Source organism: Falco cherrug, chromosome 7 (genome assembly GCF_023634085.1).
Source record: "Falco cherrug isolate bFalChe1 chromosome 7, bFalChe1.pri, whole genome shotgun sequence".
Classification (NCBI taxonomy): domain Eukaryota; kingdom Metazoa; phylum Chordata; class Aves; order Falconiformes; family Falconidae; genus Falco; species Falco cherrug.
In genome coordinates this window covers 6650973-6670235 of record NC_073703.1, presented here as the reverse complement: position 1 = coordinate 6670235, position 19263 = coordinate 6650973, and the positions used below count along the sequence as shown (strand labels likewise).

Sequence of the window (19263 nt, the reverse complement as noted above, 5' to 3'; positions counted from 1 at the left end):
GTTAACTGCCTGATATTTCTGTTCCTGAGACAGCAGACTTAAATCTTCTGGGAGACTGCTTTTTCCCATCCTCTCCTTCCTGCAGCTCTTCTAGGACAACTCCCCTCAACTGCAAAACCATTAGCACATGCTGTTGCACTTTCCCTGAACCCCAGCCATACCTTAACTCCTTCCTGAACGGCTCTTTTCCTGACTGTTTCTTGTCCTTTGATGTGACACCGCAGTTTCTGCTGCTGCACTTCACTGGCCTCCTGGAAGGGGAAGCTCTGCTAACCTGGCTGTCAGATGCAATAACTGCTGAACCTACAAATCTGCCCTGCGAAAACTAGTAGATCTAAAGCTTATTCTCTGCCTCCCAGACTACAAAAGCACAACTGTTTCAAAGAGCCGGCATCTCCTGAAAATCCAGCAGGCCTGTTTTGCCTTGCAGTGGTCATTTTGCTCATGATTGATGTTCAGGAAGTGGATTGCTTCCCCTCTTGTTAGACCCTATCTAGATTCACAGCAGCAAGGATCAGCAAATGCTTTCCGCTCCGGTCCCTTTTAGCTGTGTCTGTAAATGGCCTTTGAGCCACAGCAATTTGGAGGTATTCAGCCTCTGAATCCCTAATTCCTTTCAGTGCTCTGGCTAGCGTGGTATCAAGGCTCTGCACACGCTGCCACCCCGGGAATGCCTTGCTAGCAGCTTCCCATTTCACTCGCTGTGCCAGCGATTCAGCTCACCAGGATGCTTTGTCAATGTAGTAATCCCAGCAATTGTCTGCCTGAGTACTTCGTGGCAATCAAAAGCCCTTTAAGATTTCAGGTTTGTCTTCCTCTTCCCTCCTCCCCACCTTTCCCTCATATCACCAGGACATTAGGCTCATTTCATTTACCAAAGGAGATGAGAAAAATGCATTTAGCCCTACCACAACGTTAAGAGGTCTCTTTATATTTGTCCCTTACGAGAGCAGGCATCATCTCCAGAGGTTAAACCAAAACAGCAGTGCAGTAAAAAGCCATACTCAGATCTCCTTCTGAGGACTGAAGGAGCCCAATTCCATTAGCTGGATTTGTTAAGTTGCATCTTTAGTTGTTTTTTTGTGCGAGTAGATGTCACAGATCTGGTTCTGTAAACCCAGCTCTCCCACAGCACAGGACCATTCAGCAAGCACGGGCAAAGCCAAGGACAAGAATCCTTCAGCCACATCAGCAAAGTGAAATGCTTCCCAACTAACACCCATCTCTGGACAGTATTGTGATAAATTTCCCTTTCTTGAATTCCTGACGCAAAATCTGATGGATGCTAGACAAACTACTCTGCACAAAACCTGTTACGTGATGTCCCAACACGACTCCAGCCTTTCTGTATGTAAATGTAAATTACATGGCTCATGAGATTTGCAATCCAAAATGCTCCATCCCACATAGTGAAAAATACATAACCCTGAAGAAACACATTCTTTCACCCATTTCAAAGCATCAATCATGCACTCTCTGTAACTTAATTACAAGTCTACTGCTGAAAGAAGGCATTATGTTTCTATTAAAACCATCGCTGGTGGATAACATGCTTCAGATTGCCCAAATTAAGCAATTTTACTGCATTTGATGCCGATATAAAGAGAGCTACCCTTTCCCCAAACCACAGCTGGCCAGGTGGAGGAGGAAGGGGGAGATGGTCCATCATACACGGGTCTTGCCATCCTGATCTTACTGGGCAATAGGGCCAAGTGCTTTTCAACCTGGGCCAGCAGGAGGCAGAGAAGGGTTTGTTCTAGCACAAGACTAAAAGCGATGTTTTACTAGAGCAAAATCTGCCCCAGAGCACTCCTGGCTACTCCTCTGATGGCAGTGCTCAATCCTAGTCGGGGTATATACCCAAGCTGACATTTTAGCTCTGAACTCTTTCAGATTTCCCAAGCAGGCTTCCTGCACAGCCTCCCAGCACGGCCTGGCGGTGCAAACACCAAAGCAATAAGCACATTTCAGCAGAGCAGAGTTTCACCAAAGCCACAGACACATCTCTCACAGAAGAGATGATTATTCCGATGCTGCCGAGGCTTTGGACAGGACTCCCGTTAGCACACAGCACTCATGGCCATACCCAGCTACAGCTGGAGAGCACGCCACGGGCGACGGCAGGCGGTGCAAAGCACAACCATCATCCCCGCTCCAAAACCAGGCACACTCAGGTAATGAACACATGGCTCCGAGACTCCGGTTCCTGCGCTAGCTTCACTCGCCGAAGCCGCCAGCGTTTCACCCAGGCTGACTTTCCCCATTCGAGCAGTTCAGCTACCTGCTCCAGCCTCAGCGACAGCTGCGGCAAACAGAGATGGATTTTACTCTTTGTTCCCAGATGTGTTTTCTGAGTCTCGTTCCTAAGCACACCCTCTCAGCTTGGCGCAGCGGTCTTTTCTGAACCTATCCATGGGGTGACAGTGGTCTCCAAAGTTTATGGTTATTGTTACGCTCAGGCCGCCGGCTCCCTCCTGAAGTGGCAGCTGAGGGCTGCACCAGCGTGACGCAGCCGTGCCCAGGGCACAGGCAGTGAGGGAAGCGCTTTGGCGACCACGTCTCCCCCGTGATGGGCAGTAGGTGCCCCCTCACTACGGCGGGGCTGCCAGGACCGCTGGCTCCTCTGCCAGCCCCCGGCTGAGCCAGGCCCCGCACACCGCCCCTGACCCGCCCAGGCGGCAGATGAGAGCGGGGGCACCTCTCCTCCCTCACCCCACAGCCCGGCCCGGCCGCCCGGTGAGTGCCCAGGCTGAGGCGAGGGGAGCCGGGCCTGAGCGCGCCCGCAGGGACCCCTCCGGCTCGCTCGCACCTGCCCCGGGAAGGGCAGCGGCCCCCGGGCCGGCGGGGGGACCCCGGCCCTGAGGGCCCGGCCGCAGGAGACCCCCGCCCGGCGGCTCTTCCCTCAGGCGCTCCTCAGGGCCGGCCCGCCCCGCGCCCGCCCGCCCCCAGCCCGGCAGCCCCAGGCAGCCGAGCGGAGCCGCCCCCCCCCGCGCCCGCTCACCGGTGGGCAGCCACGGCGCGGCTCCGCAGGTACTTCTGCGCCGTCATGACCCCCACGAAGAGAAAGCTCTGGGCCGGCGGGCCGGGGCGGCGCGGCGGGGCGGCGGCGGGCGGCGGGCGGCAGCCCTGCGGGCGGGCTCGGTGGGGCCGCGCCGCCGCCGCCAGCTCGGAGGCGCGGGGCAGGACGAGGCGCGATGCGAGCACGAAGCCCAGCACCAGCCCCAGCAGGACGCTGAGCCAGGCGCGGCGGCCGCGGCCCGCCATGCCCGCCCGGCGCCGCGCCGCGCAGGCCCCGCGCGGCTCCTCACAGCGCCGCCGCCCCGCGCTGCGCCGCCGCCGCCAGCCGCGCCGAGTCGCCCAGCGCCGCCATGGGGGAAGGGGCAGGGACGGGAAGCGGAGGGGAGGGAGGGGAAGGGGCCGCCCGCCTCCCCGGCCCTGCCCCTCGGCACAGGCGCCGTGTGCGGCCCGTGGCGCCGCCCGGCCGTGGCGGTGGGGCCGCGGAGGAGGAGACCCCGCGGCGGGAAAGGCCGGGACCGCCCCCGGCCCGCACCGGGACAGGGGGCCTGGGGCGGGGGACCGAGACCCCCGGGGCAGGGACCGGCCCCGGGAGCAGCAGGGGCCGGGGACCCTGGGATAGCACCCCAGCCGGGGACCCCAGAACCACGGCCCTGCTGCCCAGACCGGGAGGCTGGGACAGGAGCCCGGGAGAGCGTGGGTGCTCCTGGCACAGGGACTGAGACCCTGGGTGTAATCTCAGGGCAGGGACCCCAGCCCAGCGCCCTGCACCAAGACCCCAGGACAGAACCCTGGCACAGGGACCAGCACTGGGACTCCAGTTAGACCCTTCGGGCCGGGATGGGGAGGCACTGGGAGACCAGTTCCCCGACACAGGCCAGGCACCAGGTACTGGTGCCCAGCAGCAGAGGTCCATCGCCCATCCCCGCAGAGACCCAGCACAGCTCGTGCCGAGTCTCCGCAGGCAGGGACGCAGCTCCCCAGCCCTGCACTGCCGGACCCTGCAGCCCAGGCCCTGGACCATCCCGCTGCGGCCCATGGTGCGTGCAGGGCCGGAGGGTCACAGCAGTCAGGAGTGGGCCCCCAGCCCTGGTTTCACCTGGCGCTGGTGTGTTCATGCAGCATGTACGCTGGTGCCAAGGGGAGCAAAAGCACAGGCAGCTTTTTCCCCATCTTGCTAATTAAACCGACCAGAAATAGGTCAGTCTATTTCCATCCAGGGGCTATGATGACTGCTCAAAGGAGTGAATAAGTTGTTAGCTGTAGCAGGTGAAGATTGCTTTTTTCTTTGTCTGCACTAACTCTCCAACTCGTTTCATCTACAGAGTGCTTCAGCTTCAAACACTGCAGCCCCAAAACCCCTGACATCTTGGAGGAAAAAAAGCCTCCAGTCTTTACAGAAGAAACATATCTAGTGCAACCCGCTGACCTCCTGCTTATCGTGGCGCTTTCTTGCATTTCCTATGCACTTTGACATCTCCAACTGCCAGTCTTTCCCATTTTAAAATTTATTTATATTGTGGTGTCATCCACAACAAACTGAGAAGAAGAAAGCCTCAGCATAACAGCAGCCTGCTCTTGAGCAAAAACCGTTGCAAAAGAGTACCAAATCAAAACTGTACCAAATCAATGGTGTATATTAATAAGCCAAAAAGAGGCATACATGAGAGATTTTTACATCCTTGTACCATAAGTAACTGTCACGCCTCTGGGCACTAGCAGGTAATACCACGATCTGCTTATCTGATGAACTCTGTGATATGTCTTGAAAACAATGCTTTTGTGGGGGTTGTATTGCTCTTGTGATGGTGCAATCCTCATACAGAGGTCAGCACCAATGAACTCTCGTGATGTCAGGAGCAACAAATAATAGGGGAAACGCCAACACAATTTCTGGTATTAAACAAAAATAAGATTAAATATAAATAGAAACTAGAGAAGAAATACAAGTAATTAACAGGAAAGAAAAGCGGGAGTTCTGCTTTCAGTTGCCCACAGGCAGAACACAGGAGCAGTGAGATGTATATTTGCGGGAAGGGGAATGTAAGAACTAAATGGTGAAAGACAGGAAAAGGAAGAAAAAGTCCAAGATGGAACAGATGGAAGGCAGGTAAAGCCAGGGAAGTACAGGAGCACCATCCATCACTCGGCAGAAGCCAGCTGGAAGGCAAGAAGAGTTTCTGAGGCTGAGGCCGCATGCCTTTGAGAGCTACAAAACACCAGGGAAGGGCTACAAACACAGCACTAGCTTGGGTGCAATCGATGTTAACAGCTTCCCAACAGCTTCACGTGTGCTACCAGGCGGAGAAGAAGTTGATGAACCCAAAGGACTCCTCAAAGGCTGCCAATGCACAAGGCGTGGAGGTGTTCCCCCCGAGACAGGCACCAGGCAGACCCAGGGCTGTGCCCCTTGTGTTTCTGGGACCTTCCTCCAGGGAACAGGGAATGGGATGCAAGATTCACCTCAGTTCTTTCCTAGTAAAATAACCCCAAACCCCTATTTATACCAAGAAAACCTTTTCTCCTATCTGTCCTTTCCATCCCTTCCATATGGGGAAATCCTCCCTTCTCCACACACCCCCACCGCCACCCCCCCACCCCGTAATTCCTTTCTGCTTCCCAGGATTTGCAATTCTTCGCTATTATTTCTAACTACTGGTGCCCTGATCCCTTTCTGCAAAGCCTGGGGTTATCCTCAGCCTGTGCCGCTCTGCACACGTGGATCATTTACCCCACCTTCAAAAGCCTCTTCAAAAGGAACCTCATCAAACACTGCTTCTTCCCCTCCTTCCCCACAAGCCTGATCATCAGGTCTTGAAATACAGGATTCAAGCTAAAATAAAAAGTATGGCCACTCCTTTCCAAGAGAGGCAGATGTGGCAGGTCCATGAACAGGAATGGGATTACTCTCGGTGTGCTCCAAATCAGCAGTAAAAAACCTCCTGATTCAAGGGAAAGCCACTGTGGCCTATGAATTACAGGAAAAGGCAGAGCTAGCGTGGTTAAAAGGCAATAAAAAAGAGAAGGGTTGGGGCTGAGGAGCTGTCACTTGGCTTCTTCCCATGAACAAAAGTAGTTAGTCATCAGAATTGAAAACTTCATGCAACTTCAGCACACATGGAAACGATGAAGCAGAGCAGTACAGTCCCGTGTTAAGATCTCCTCTGCCCCAAGTTCTCTTTTGGCACGTTCCCACCGCCCCCAGCCTCCAGAGAAATTACAGTCCTGGACCTCGCCACATGCAGGGGGTGAGCAGAGGGCACTTGGGGAAGGGGCAGGAGAAGGAAGGGGTGCTTTCTTGGTGCCAAGATTAAACCCAGAGAGGAGGCACACTTGGAGTTCACACTGCTGCTGTGTGAGATCACACCACCGGCTGTAGTCCACCACCAACATCCAGCTGTAAAGAGGGGGTAGCACCTGGGAATGCTGTGATGCTCACACATCCTTCCTGAGCACATCAAAATGCCTCGCTTTATTTCATTTATTGCACCAAACTCACGTTCCAAAATGTTAGGTGGGCAAATGCCCCTTTTACTGCTTCTGCCCCCTCCCCTGTTCTTGCATAGAGCAGCCGCTGTTTCCACTATAGGAAAAAAAGGAGAGAGAAAAAAAAAAGGAAGATCAAGGGAAAACTTGAAGAGCATAGCTTAATTCTTCCAGCTGAATTATAACCCTGCCGTTACCTGCCTAGAGTATGTTTTTAATCTGGTTGGCAGAGAAAGGTCATACTGCATAATCACATTTAAGTGCCTTCCCCTATTAATACAGCTCTTAGTCTCAATACATAGTTGACACTATATATTACAGCTACTATGTATGAAAAGGCACAGTATTTTTCTCATATAACACTGCACACAAGCATAAACACATTTTTATGCAGCATGTTTTCTATTCTGTGTGGGAATGCATGAGGAAATGTTCTGAGGGCTCTCCAAAATCAGAAGAGGATGCACGTCATGTGTGCTCCGTCTCCGTGCTCCCATCCCACTCACTCCAGTGAGATTAGCACCCAGACCAGCCGGCAAGAGCCCACTTGACAGGCCCACACAGTTTAGGTTCGTAATCAGATTAACAAAACAGTAATCCTATTTTTAAAAGATGAAAAAGCCAAGTCCTTGAAGTGGCGAGCTGTTTTTGTGCATACAGAATAGATGTCATCCTTTTGGAATAAAGAAGCTTAATACTAAAAGAAAAAAAGTTTCTTCCACGTAGGAGACGAGACTCTATAGAAGAAAGAGGGACCATCTCACAATATAACCACTACTTTTTCCTATCTGTTTTGACCTCCAATTTTTCCACATTGATGAGCCCACTCTAATACAGGATGCACCTTCTACAATATATATTCTTTACCATATTTTAAAATAATAGTTAAAGAAGCGAACTACTTCCCAAGTGCTCCGGAAACTTTAATTATGAATGTTCCAGTACTTAAACTGATACTTTAAAAACTACCCAGGCACTGGAAAATGAGCATACTTCATGTACTCAAGGTAACAGACTCACGGTGGAAAAAATCTAGCTGGGCAACCAGCAGCATTTGTGTCTGTCACAGTATTTCCAGCGCCGTTGCATTTTCCCAAATGATGCAGAAACTCCTTCTGCAGCTCCAGCACCCACTGGGGTTTTTTTTGTTGTTTATTTTTTTTCTTCCCCCCCCCTCCCCATCCTCTTCTGGTCCTCCCACGGACCAGTCCCAACCTTTCCTCTCAGCTGAATCACTCAGCAGATGCCCGTTCAAGGGACAAACCCGAAATGTCACTGGTCGCTCCTGGCCCGAAAGCCGGGCCAACATTGCCATCGCACGGCGCGGCCCCGCAGTGCAGCGGGCTGCCCGGCTCGCCTCTGTCCCCAGCCAGTCCAGTCCTGCTGCGGGTCGGGCTGGGGGAGGCGGGGGGGCACCCCCTGCCCCCCACACACACACACTCCCCAGCTGCCTGCCCAAGCCCCCCCCGCGTCCCCACCGGCCGGCTGGCGGCAGCCGCCGCAGCAAGGCGTTTCAGCGCTGCATCGCGGAGGGGAAGGCTATGTGTTTTTAAGACATCACCGCCAAACCCGAGACAACAAACCACTGAAAAAGTCTAGACCGTGTGTTTTAAAAGCAAGTCTTGGGTATGCTGATACTGATACCTAAGCAGCAGGACAGCTAACGGAGTGGCAAGTACAGCGTGTAAGCAGCAAGTCAAATTTACATGGAACGTCACCCCTTCAGCATATGATAAAGTAACAACGCTTTGGGACCCAGGTCTGGGTCCGGTTTTTTTTGGAAAGTGCCTCTTGCAGGCCAGCCTAACAGTAAATCCCCATTTGGGTGCACACAACAGAGCACTAGAACTAGATTGAAAGGCCAGGTATTTCAGTACATCCATTTTCCCTCCACTCTCTTTAAAAAGAATTTTCCAAGTTCTTTTCCTTGCCCTCCCCACATTAATGTTACCCACAGTACCAGCTCTGAAGCTGATCTTGGTAAGTGGCGCACAGAAAGAATCTTCATTAGTAAACTATGGCAGACACAGAGGAAGGAATGAAATTATTATTTTATCAGTGGAGATCTTGCTCCGTGCTGAAAGTGCTTTTTAGCAGGTATGCATTTCAAAATACAAATGATCACAGAAAAAAAAAAAAGAAAAAAACGTACATCACAGCAGTGGCTGCACACCTGCCAGCCCCCTTACCAACAGAAATCTGCAACGAACATTTGTATATTCACAACTGAAACTGAGCTGAGGAGACCTATTCCTTTGCAGCCATTGGTTGCTTCATAAAAACTGATGGAAGTTTTGAAGTCACTGGCTCTGGAGCTAGGAATATGGGCAGGGTGTGTGTCAGCCCTGGAACAGCTGGCTTGGAAGCTCACACAAATCAGCTACAACTGTGCAATTGGGCCAGGACACCACCCAGCCAGCAGCCATATGCTTTTCCTCTGTGGCTGTAGAGCTGTTCCAAAGCTAAGCTTTCATTCCAAAAAAAAATAAAGTGGGGGGGGCTGGGAAGAATATAAATCCCAAGTCTTCAGCCCATCCAAGTCTGGACCACCTTTTTCTATACTTGGAAATTAAATAGTTTCTGTGTTCACAATAGTGTGGACAGAAACACGCTGTGCCCCACTCTTGGCTAACCTGATCCCTGAAAAGGTGTCACTTTTTAGTCTATACAAGGGCAAAAATCATCCAAAGGGTGGATCTGATCTGATGCAGAGATGTGCGCTGATGTGCAGCCAGGCTTGAAAAAACACAACCACCGGAGATGGGAACTGCCTCGTTGAGCGCAGGAGGCATAAAGGACAGCATTAAATGGTTTAAATGCAGCCATGAACTATAGTGCTGCTGGTAACATGTACAGGACGATGCCATGCTAGATGCCATCCTCATTCAGAGAGCTCTCTGAATGCTAATGCTCCCTTTAGTCATCTTCCTAGGGAGGGGAAAAAGAAAACTCAGGAAAAACTTACCAATCGAAACACCCGAGCTGAGTATCAGCACAGTCTAAGAAGGAAACCAGACTGGGCACAGAGCAACTGCAGAACGGCCTAATTCCTCAAGCAAAAATAGTGTAGAACCATACAAAACACAGATTAAATTTTTTAGTACTAACAGTTCACACCTGCATTCGGTGTCTGCTAGGAAAGTAGGTCCTTGCAGACATGGGTGCAATTATGATTTTCATTCATAGTGATCTTTGATTAACACACAGGTAATTCTGGAACACCCAGGAACAGCTCTACTGATAGATTCTCTGCTTGTCCTCACTCTCCCAAGTCCATCTTCTGTTCTTTGTTATTAAGTTTCCAGTATAAGAAACATATTTAAAAAAAAAATACATATGCGATATCACTCTTAAAAGCTTTCCTTCATTGCAGTGTTTTTGAAAGGCATAAATAAAACCAAATATATTTTATAGGTGATAACATGTTTTTCTGTTCAGTTTTAACGCCAGTCCAATTTAAAGAAAACAAAAAACTTTGTTCCTCCAGCATATACTCATCCAAAAGACAATGAAAAATACTTAGCTGCATTTCTTTAGCAACTAACATTTTCAGGATTTTTTTGTGCCTCTGAACACTTCCTTAACTTCAGATTTTTCAATATCCAAAATATTTTACTTTTCAGTGGTTAAGTAATATTATATAGCAGATTAACAGCACTGCATTAACTCTAAGTTTGTTAGCGAGTCTCTCCCAGATAAAGGTATTTCCAGAACATCTGCATCAGTAAGAGGCTTCTTGCGTAACTGCTCTAAACGTGTGTGTGGTGGTGGTGGTGGAATATCTCCTGAAGGCTTTTTATATGATCTTTCATAATTTAAGTTCTTGGGAATTCATACCAAAGTACAAACAATGGTTTCATTACATAGTTCACTTTTACCTAATGCCTTCTGTATGCTTCACTTTTAAGCTATAAAGCAACAAGCAACCACCTTTCCATACCTGTTTGTGGTCAAGGCAGAGCTTTCTATTTGAAGTTAGAGGAAAAACCCTTCCATCTGCTTGTGCAGGTTGTGAGCCAAAAGAGCAGTTTTACGAAGTGAGGTTCTTCCTCCCACCTTGTTCAACAGCTTAGAAGTATCTGATCAAGAAAATCCTAAGAACTTGAGGATTAAAATAAAAAAAAACTAAGGAAGAAAGAAGCCTGAAGTTTCCAGAAACATGTAAATCATTCTTACTGGATAAGTCTTAATAAATCTTAGAATTGGGCAAAAGTCCACATCCCCAGTCCCAGCCAGAAGCAAGTCTTGAGACACAGAGAAAGATTAGCATATGCTCAGTTCAGACCTGCTTATTTATTTCTTAAAATGTTTTTACTGAATTAAATCAACCCATCCTTACCATTTTATCAACACAAAGAATTCTGCTTCTTGAAGACAACCACCTCCCCCAGTTGTTTTTCTGAAGACAACACCTCAGTCTGTTGCTTGTTTCCCCAACACAAGGGGAAAATGTTCCCCAGAGGCATGAGTAAGATAACAGCTTAGTTCTCTTTACTGATGAAGAACCTTCAGATCTTGAAAATATCCTTCCCCACTTCTACTTTGGTTTTTTTCCTTGTTAAAGAATAAAACCTGACGTTACATACACTGGTCTATGTTACAACAATGGAAATATAAGTTTACATACCAAACACACAGAAGCCAGGAAATGACAACTAGTTTCCATAGGAACATTAATAGCCTTCTCACTTCATCTCCTACAAACACTTGAACGCACACTTCAAAAGGTTCTTCACCTTTCTATTAGCTGGCAACTTTAAAACTCACTAGTAACACAGTCCTGTTACCTTTATAGTCAAGAGAAAAATCACAGATCACCTGACATGTAGAGCAGGAGATATATATATGTATACAATGTATTCAAAGTTGGGACTCATACTTACTGACAAACACAAATATTCCAAGCTTAAGTATTTAGAAACAAGTGTTCAAGCAGCTCTAAGCTATGCGAATGAAACACTGATACATACTTTAATGCCTACATACAAGCTCAGTAACAGTAATCAGACACAGGAACACTTGTAAAGCTGACAGCAACTATTTCACTCTTTATCAGGTAGCCTGGATTTTACTTGTCTGTTGCATTTTGTGCTAGAAAGTCTACCAAGGGGATGGGATGTTTGGAAAGCTTAATTACGATGACCAGCTTTAACTTTATTTTCTATCCACAGTGCTAGTTACACCAGAAAGCCGAAGACAACACGTGCTTCAAGTACTTACTCCTTACAGTCCCTCACTTGCAGGTTTGACATGTTTCTAGCCAGAGGCCCTTTTAAGCACGAACCACCTTTACCTTTTGTGCTGCACAAGCTGGCAGCAGGGTAGGAACTCACCTCAGCATCTAACTGGGCTATTCAGGGCAGCCCAGCTGTCAGTTCCCACCCTGAGACACATTCAGAACAGAAGGTAGTACAAAGTGAGTTCTTAATGTCCCCAGGGTGTAACCCTGATACTGCACTGCTAAAGCCATACACAGCCCTGCTGCTCACAACAGGCAGATCTCAGCACAGTTTGGGCTTTTTCCCCTTTGAGTACCCTGCAGTGTTTAAGTTGACCATGCCCACAAATACCCTCCTCCTCAAACCCTACTGGTCGACAGTTATTTGTAAAGAAACCCACTCTGCTCTATTAGAGCATGCTTTGTTACATGTTTTCTTGATTTAGATTCAAGTACAGCTGGAGAGCTTAACAACCAGTAATGCAGTCTATCCAATTTCAGAACCACACTTACAGGGGGTGTGGAAGAGAACAGGGAGTTTCACTTTTTAAACCTGGGAAAACTTGACTTGGTCTTAACTCGGAAGTCATTCTTGTAAAAGCATGGTTTGGAACATAGAACACCCAAATAAAACAAAACTGTTAAAAGCCAAAAAGAACAGCTGAAGAAACTCTTTTGTTTATGGTGGCAGTCAAATGAAACTAATTTCATTTGATCTCTCATCTTGCTTTATACACATTTATTGCACTAGAATATATGCCTTCTATATAAAAAGATGCTGTAGAAAACCACAAGACTGTAAATACTAGATACATTATTTGTTTGCAATTATATTTAATATTAATCGTATTTTGTTTTTACAAAGCAGGTGAAATTAAAAAAAAAAAAAGAATAGCAAGAAACCCCCCATCTGCTGTCTAGCATCAGTAATCCTCACTGGTTTGTTTACCATTTATAAGGAAAACATCATTCAAGGTAGCTTGTCACAGAGACTCTCCTGCAATAACTGGCCTTCACTGCAAATCCATGGTGTTTGGCAGTTCATCTGGTTTTTTTCTGAAAGTCCCTCTGCCTAAAATTCAAGGTATCTGCCAATGATAATACTCTTTCGCTCTAAAGTACCTTCCAGCAAAACACAATAGATCTGGTAACACATGTCTAAGGATGGTAAATATCCTCATTTTACAGAGGTAAACTGAGCATAGATAATTAAATTTGCCTGAGGCCAGATTTTCGAATAGCCAGCCACAGAACCCCAATCTCACAATCCCAGGTGATTCACCTTGGCTGGAGACTATGGTTCCTCTCTACAGAAGAGTGAAAATTAACTGATTACACTGAAATTATTTCTTTCTCCAGCCCCTCTATGAGGATTTTTCTTGTGTAGTATTAGCTTTTGCATTACTATTTGGAAATAGTGTAAATTTGTTTTGAAGGTAACACCTGCCCTAAACCCAATCCCAAAGGAGTCACTGTGACATGCAAACTGTAGGCAGTTAGACAGTGGGTAAGATCAAGCCTGCTAGTGACATGAGACACTAGGGAGGTTAGCCTCATCCACCTGCTGACGGGCCTCTCCGGCCTGGTCTCCAGGAACAAGTTCCACCTCCTTCTCCAGACAGGGGGTTATAGCCTAGAAGTACAGAGGAGAAACCCATCATATTAATATTCATCCTCAACAGGCCTTCACCAATATACAAGGAACACCAAAAATAAGTCTCACAGTTATTTCCACCTTGTTTATGCTTACTACATAGGCAACATTTTAAGGAAAACAAAAGCAGAGAAAATATCCAGACTTAAGATAATTTCTTTTTGTAGTTCTAATAGTAAAAGCCATTGCAAAATTAAAACACCTGTGGTTTAATTTGATCAATGTGGATTAATTACTATTTAATTTCTCTTAAATCTGCACTAAAGCTTTAATGCTGCTCTGCAGAATAAACAGAGCAGCAACAGTAACTCTTACAGTAAACTCTTTAAAAGTGTATCTGTTCCGCAAGTGCCCTAATAGTTAAAAGGGACTTAAAATAATCTTTTATTCCAGTCCTGCAAGGAAGACTCTGAAGGTCAAAAGGTAAATCCACTCACTACTGTAAGACACTTTTTAAAGAATTCGAAAAGGCCACTGTATGCAGTAAGGCAACAGATACTTTAGTTGAACATCCTAACGCTGTAACTACAGCCAACTTCAAGTACATACGCAGAAAGATAAAACTTGGCAAACATCCCCAATTTGTTTTGTACAAGGCAAAGAAAAAGACAACTGAAAACCTAGTAGCGTTGCTAACCAAGCAGGTTTCAAAGAAACCTGTTCCATTGAAACTTCAAGCATCACTGAAGTTTGCTTTTCTCATACTAGCCAAGTTCTGCTTCCTAGCTTAATTCAGCAGCAGAATAGGGCAGATGGTTCTTTCCCTTCATGCTGATCTACCTCATAAGACAACCTCTAATTCTATAATCTATTACTTAAGGAAAGGTTTGCTTAGGATGAAACTATGACATGTAGCAGCTGGAAGGGTGCTTCAACCTAGCTGCCCCGATCTTGGTTCTTAGCACAGCTATTACCCATGCATTTCTCATCCCCCATAGCACTAAATATCCTCCACAAGAGCTATAAAAGATATTTGACAGGATCAGACATTAGACTGCACTCATATTAGGTAACATAAGACAAATCATTTGGTCACTTCCTTCAGATGTTATCAGTAAAAATATTCAAAGCAGACATTTCAGCACTGCACTGTTATTGAGGTTTAATATGTTTAATCAAGAATCTTTAAGCTTCATATATTTAACCAAGTGACTTACTCAGCGCTGCACCCTAAGTGGATTTCCCTTTTAGCCTGATATGATTAAGGCTGTCTAGATGATTCCCTTCCACTACGGAAAATTGTAATTAAAATACTGTACCCAAATTAGCACTTGCAGGTATGGCACAGGCTGTCTGGTCAAGAGGAGAGAAAGGGGACCAGCTGCATGGCCGATAATGGCAGTGATCCTAACGTGGGCTATGTAGGGCCATAGAAAGCAGTTCATCCATCAAGATCATTTCAGCAATTGACAGTGAGTGCAATGATAAAGAGTCTCTGGTGGTTTGCAAGAGTTAATAAGAGTTTATATAACTGCAGGATCTATATATTCAATAGGTCATTATTGCGATATCTGATAAATAAGGCCACATTTTGCATAATGAAGTCTTTCATCTTCAACATAATACAAAGTAAAACATCCTCTTCCTCTATTTAGATCGTACTACAGGTGGCTGAAAGACAGACTAGCTAACAAATTATTGAGCTTTTACAATAATGCGGGAGGAATGCCAGGAATATGGTAAGAATCAATAACTTTGAGTGACAAAAATCTCAGTAAATTATGGCAAAAGCATTTACAAGAAAATTGAAACACTGTTTTCCTGGGGAAAAGCACCATAGAAACTTCCTGCTAATTTTTGCACAAATTGCAAAGCAGACCACACTAATTAAAGATAAAGAGCTCATTTGTAAGGCACATTTTGTTTCCTCCTTGAAGGAGGGGGAAAAAAATGTACAATGACTATGTGTGTAGCTGGATAAATGCTCTGTTTCAACTCAGAATATCTTAAGGATTCCATACTTACCACCTCCTCGCAAGGGCTTTTTGTTTGGTTTAGATTTTGGGACTGCTGATGAGGTGGAGGCACCAGATTCTACTTCTTGCTGTTCACAAAAGCAAAAAGTTACTCAGAATGTAATCAACATGAATTTCAGCTAATCTAATCACATAAACATAATTGTAACCTGATTAACACAGCTGTTACCTGATTCAGTTTCAGGTTTCCTTTATAGCTTTTTCCTTCTTGCATACTTTCCCACATTGCTATCTTCTGCCTTCGCTTCTCTTCTTCAAGCTACAGAACAAATTCAAGATATGCAAGACTAAGATTTCAGAACTGATAGAATTGCCAGTGGTACAGAAACAGCTACAACAGACTCATCAAAAATCAAGGCATCTATCTTTATCTGATGCAGTTATCTCCAAGCTTATGGAAACATTTACTTTTTTAAACATCCACATCTTCCTAAGCATAGAACCACCACCCCTCCTCAATATATACGGACTGTGTCTGCAGCTTCTTTTGCCCACTTGATGATTAAAAACATTTTGAAAGTAAAACAGAACTAAGCAGCAAGCTTAAGTCCTGAGTTTATAAAAAGTACCAAGGAAAGAATATTGCGTATGATAGCAATTTAATACACAATGTAGGGTTCTGCAGAAAAAGAAGTTTTTCGAATGGACAAGACAGCCATCTACATATTTACATCCCAATATACGTTATCAACAGTTCTCGCAGCTCTCTTCTAAAGCAATTTATCCACAAAACCAAATAAATTAGTAGTTAAGACAGACTGCCGCCTTCTCAACAAACAGAGAGGAAACGAGGTAGCTACTCCATCCAGTCAAAGAAAGCAAAGCTCCCCAATTACACACACACTAGACCTAGATTTTCCACACAGTGGCTATTTCCTTCCACAATATGACTTTTCATTAGTTTTTAACTACTAACATTTCTTGAAGCATCAGCTATAAACAGAGGGCTGAATGTATCTGACTGCAAAAGTAAAAACAGAAGAAGAGTTGGGATTAATGAGCAATATTATCACCATGCTGATTCATATCTGCTTCTCTGTGCTGCCCCATATAGCAATACACTATTCCTCACTATCTCAGGCTGAAGTTCAACCCATCGAATTACAGCAATGCTAAGCTACATTTCTAAGAACTTGTATTTGTCATTAAGAACAGAAAATACATGTATGCAGTAGTACAGTTAATCTAAATGCCAGTAAATCCCCTCCAGCCATTTATTGTTCACATCACCAAGTTTCTCTAAGTACAGATTTGCCTGAAAAAAATAAAATAAAAAAAAAAAAAAAGATCAGGCCCACAATGGCCCCCACACATAATTACTTGCAGAGAAGCAAGTGCCACAGAGACCAGTTACTTCAGGAAGCAGCAGAATACTATATGTATTAATCACCCTAATCAACAAAGAGCATCAAGGCATCAGGTCACTACAGCATATGTTTGTATTACTGGAGGTCCATCGTGATACCTACTACCCATTACTGCTCTGTGGATCAGACCCTATCAAAAGTGGTCCAGGTAAACGAGGGTGGGAAAAACCCACCACTGACATTCCAGCACAGAGCGAGTCTCCTATTCTTCTGGTATCTAGCATGGAATAAACCTTTCTATAACAGCAGCCAAGTACTTGATTACAAATTTATGAGTTAAAGAAAGAAACGCTCTCTGGTTACCTGTCTGTGTTTTTCTTTGTATCTTTCTGCTTGTGCATTCAACTCCTCTTGCATCCTGAGGCGAGCTGCTGCCAAAGCTTCCTGCCTTCTAACCACCACATCCGGTTCTAGGAAATTGGAAAAAGTTTGCAAAGCTATTCAAAATAAATTGTAGATGTTATCCTCAAGGAATTGCAATAAGAAAAGGCTCACATCTCTCCCTGCAGCTGTTTTGCAGAAAATCACAGCTCAAGTTCAGTTTCCAGATAATCTTTTACAGTAATTTATACACTGATTTAAATTTCGTAACACTAATATTTTTGAGCAATTACTTTAATGGGATTATAATGAATAAGGACACAGATGTAACAAATCCATGAAAAATTAGAAGTCGCACTTCTAGCATACTTCCTTCTATTTCTGAAGGATTTGTTTGATACAAATAAATTCAGAAATATTACCCATGCTTTGCAGGAATTCCATTTTTACCCAGAGAACTTCTTTTACACAGAAGCATGAGGCAACCAGCCCACATTCACTCCTACTCCTTCTGGCAATTGGCCCTGCTTTGTTTCATTATGGCAGCAAATCACTGGCAGATTTAATGTGCTCCATCAGCAGAAAAATTACTTAAAAATATCACACATATCTCAACAGAAAACTGGCAGTCTCAGAAAATCTACATTGAACCACCACTTCTCTTCATGACTGGCCTTTAGGAGAAGTCAAAAGAAAAATTATACCCAAAGAAAAGCAAATATTGCCATCTTTTTTTCCAGTAGCTGAAGTGTCTACACACTCGTTTGTCTACTTGTACGTTTGCTACTATCCAGGGATTAATATGTAAAAGAAATTTCAGTACTTTCAGTGATTTCATTTTATAGGCAGTTTCGGCTATTAGATCAAGATTTAATTAGCATTAAAAAAAGAACACCAGTAGGATAAGGGCATCTAAGTAATATTTTCTGGGGCCCCATGTACTGCCATGCCAACATGGCAAAGGAATTGGTGATTCCATGACACCAACAATTCCATGTTGGCGTGGCCAAGCCCTTATTGTTTTGACAGATCTGTAAGCACAGCCTGTGCTTCACGGCAGCCAGTCTCCAAATGAGGCAGGATCACAACCCTGCAGGAAACAACCTATGCCCCACTTGAGAAGGTAACACAGGCAAGAGGCAGTTACACCCCAAAGGTACACAATCCTGCCAGAGAAGCAACTGTGAAGGAATAACTGAAAGGAGAGATAGATTATGAGTATTATTAAAAAAAAAAAAATCAAAATATTTCACACACACACACAGTATTTCGATGTGGATGTTTTGGGTTTGTTTGACAAAAGGTAAAAGTTACTTGATAACTGCCACAACTACTTTTAACCACCATTCCCTCAGCTCCTGCCGCCAGGCCCCGCTCCTTCACTCCCCACCGCGCTGCTCTGGGAGGCGGCCCTCCAGGGGCACTTCCCTGGGCCCAGCCTGTCCCCAGGGACGCTGTGACACGACGGCTGCCGGTTACAGGCCCTCAGAACCGAATCTCTTTGCCGTCGTTATGAAATAAAGCCCCTGAGGGCGCCGGCCCCCCCCCCCGCCCCGCTCCAGCGCCAGCTCGCGTTTACTCACCCACCGCTGCGTCAGCCGCTGCCGCCAGGCTGCCGGGCCTCCCCGCCAGGCCCTGAGAGATCTTCTGGACGAGGAAATAGATGGCGACGGCGGCCAGGAGGATGTACCAGCCATAGTTGGCCAGCAGGGAGCCCACTGGGACGGGGACAAGCCGGAGGTGAGCGCAGGCAGTGGGGCTGGGAGCCCACCCAGCCGGGAGGAGCGGGACGCGGCTCCTCTCCTCAGCGGGCGGGCAGCTCCGCTGGGCCGCCCTCAGCCCGCCCGCCCTCACCTCCCCTCAGCCCGGGACACCCCCCCGGCCCCGGCGGCCCCTCACCCGTGTGCTGCAGGAACTCGAGGCCCCCCCGCCCCAGCGCCGCCGGGCCGGGGCCCGCCGCGGGCCCACCGCCCCCCAGCTCCATCGCCCGCCGCCGCCTCACGCCCGGCAGCCGCCCCACTCAGGCTGCGCCAATCACCGCCCTCCTCGTCCCCCACCACCTCACGGCCAGAGGACCAACCAGAAAGCGACGCTTCCCCCCCCCCCCCCCCCCCGCGGGCCAATGGGAACACGGCAGCAGGATGGGTGGTACCGCGGCCCTGCCAGCCAATGAGAGATGGGAAGGCGCAGGGGAGCCAATCAGGGCGGGCAGGAAGGGCTCCTCCC

At 46.8% G+C, this 19263-nt stretch overlaps 2 protein-coding genes across 2 annotated transcripts in view; both read right to left on the bottom strand.

Moving 5' to 3' along the window:
* The window catches only part of CHSY1 (chondroitin sulfate synthase 1), a 77744-nt gene extending 74355 nt beyond the window's left edge, over positions 1-3389 (bottom strand). Inside the window, exon 1 of the mRNA XM_055716487.1 lies at positions 3002-3389. Coding sequence (XP_055572462.1) covers positions 3002-3264 — 263 coding nt within the window. The 5' untranslated portion in view covers positions 3265-3389. The remainder of the gene's footprint in view (positions 1-3001) is intronic.
* Positions 3390-12529: 9140 nt separating this feature from the next.
* Positions 12530-19091, bottom strand: SELENOS (selenoprotein S). Its single transcript, XM_055716572.1, has 6 exons — positions 18937-19091; positions 18621-18755; positions 17020-17126; positions 15519-15608; positions 15339-15417; positions 12530-13352 (listed from the first exon to the last, which is right to left on the bottom strand). The coding sequence occupies exons 1-6, from the start codon at positions 19019-19021 to the stop codon at positions 13273-13275; spliced, it is 576 nt and encodes a 191-aa protein (XP_055572547.1). The 5' UTR covers positions 19022-19091; the 3' UTR covers positions 12530-13272.
* Between the last annotated feature and the right edge of the window lie 172 nt (positions 19092-19263).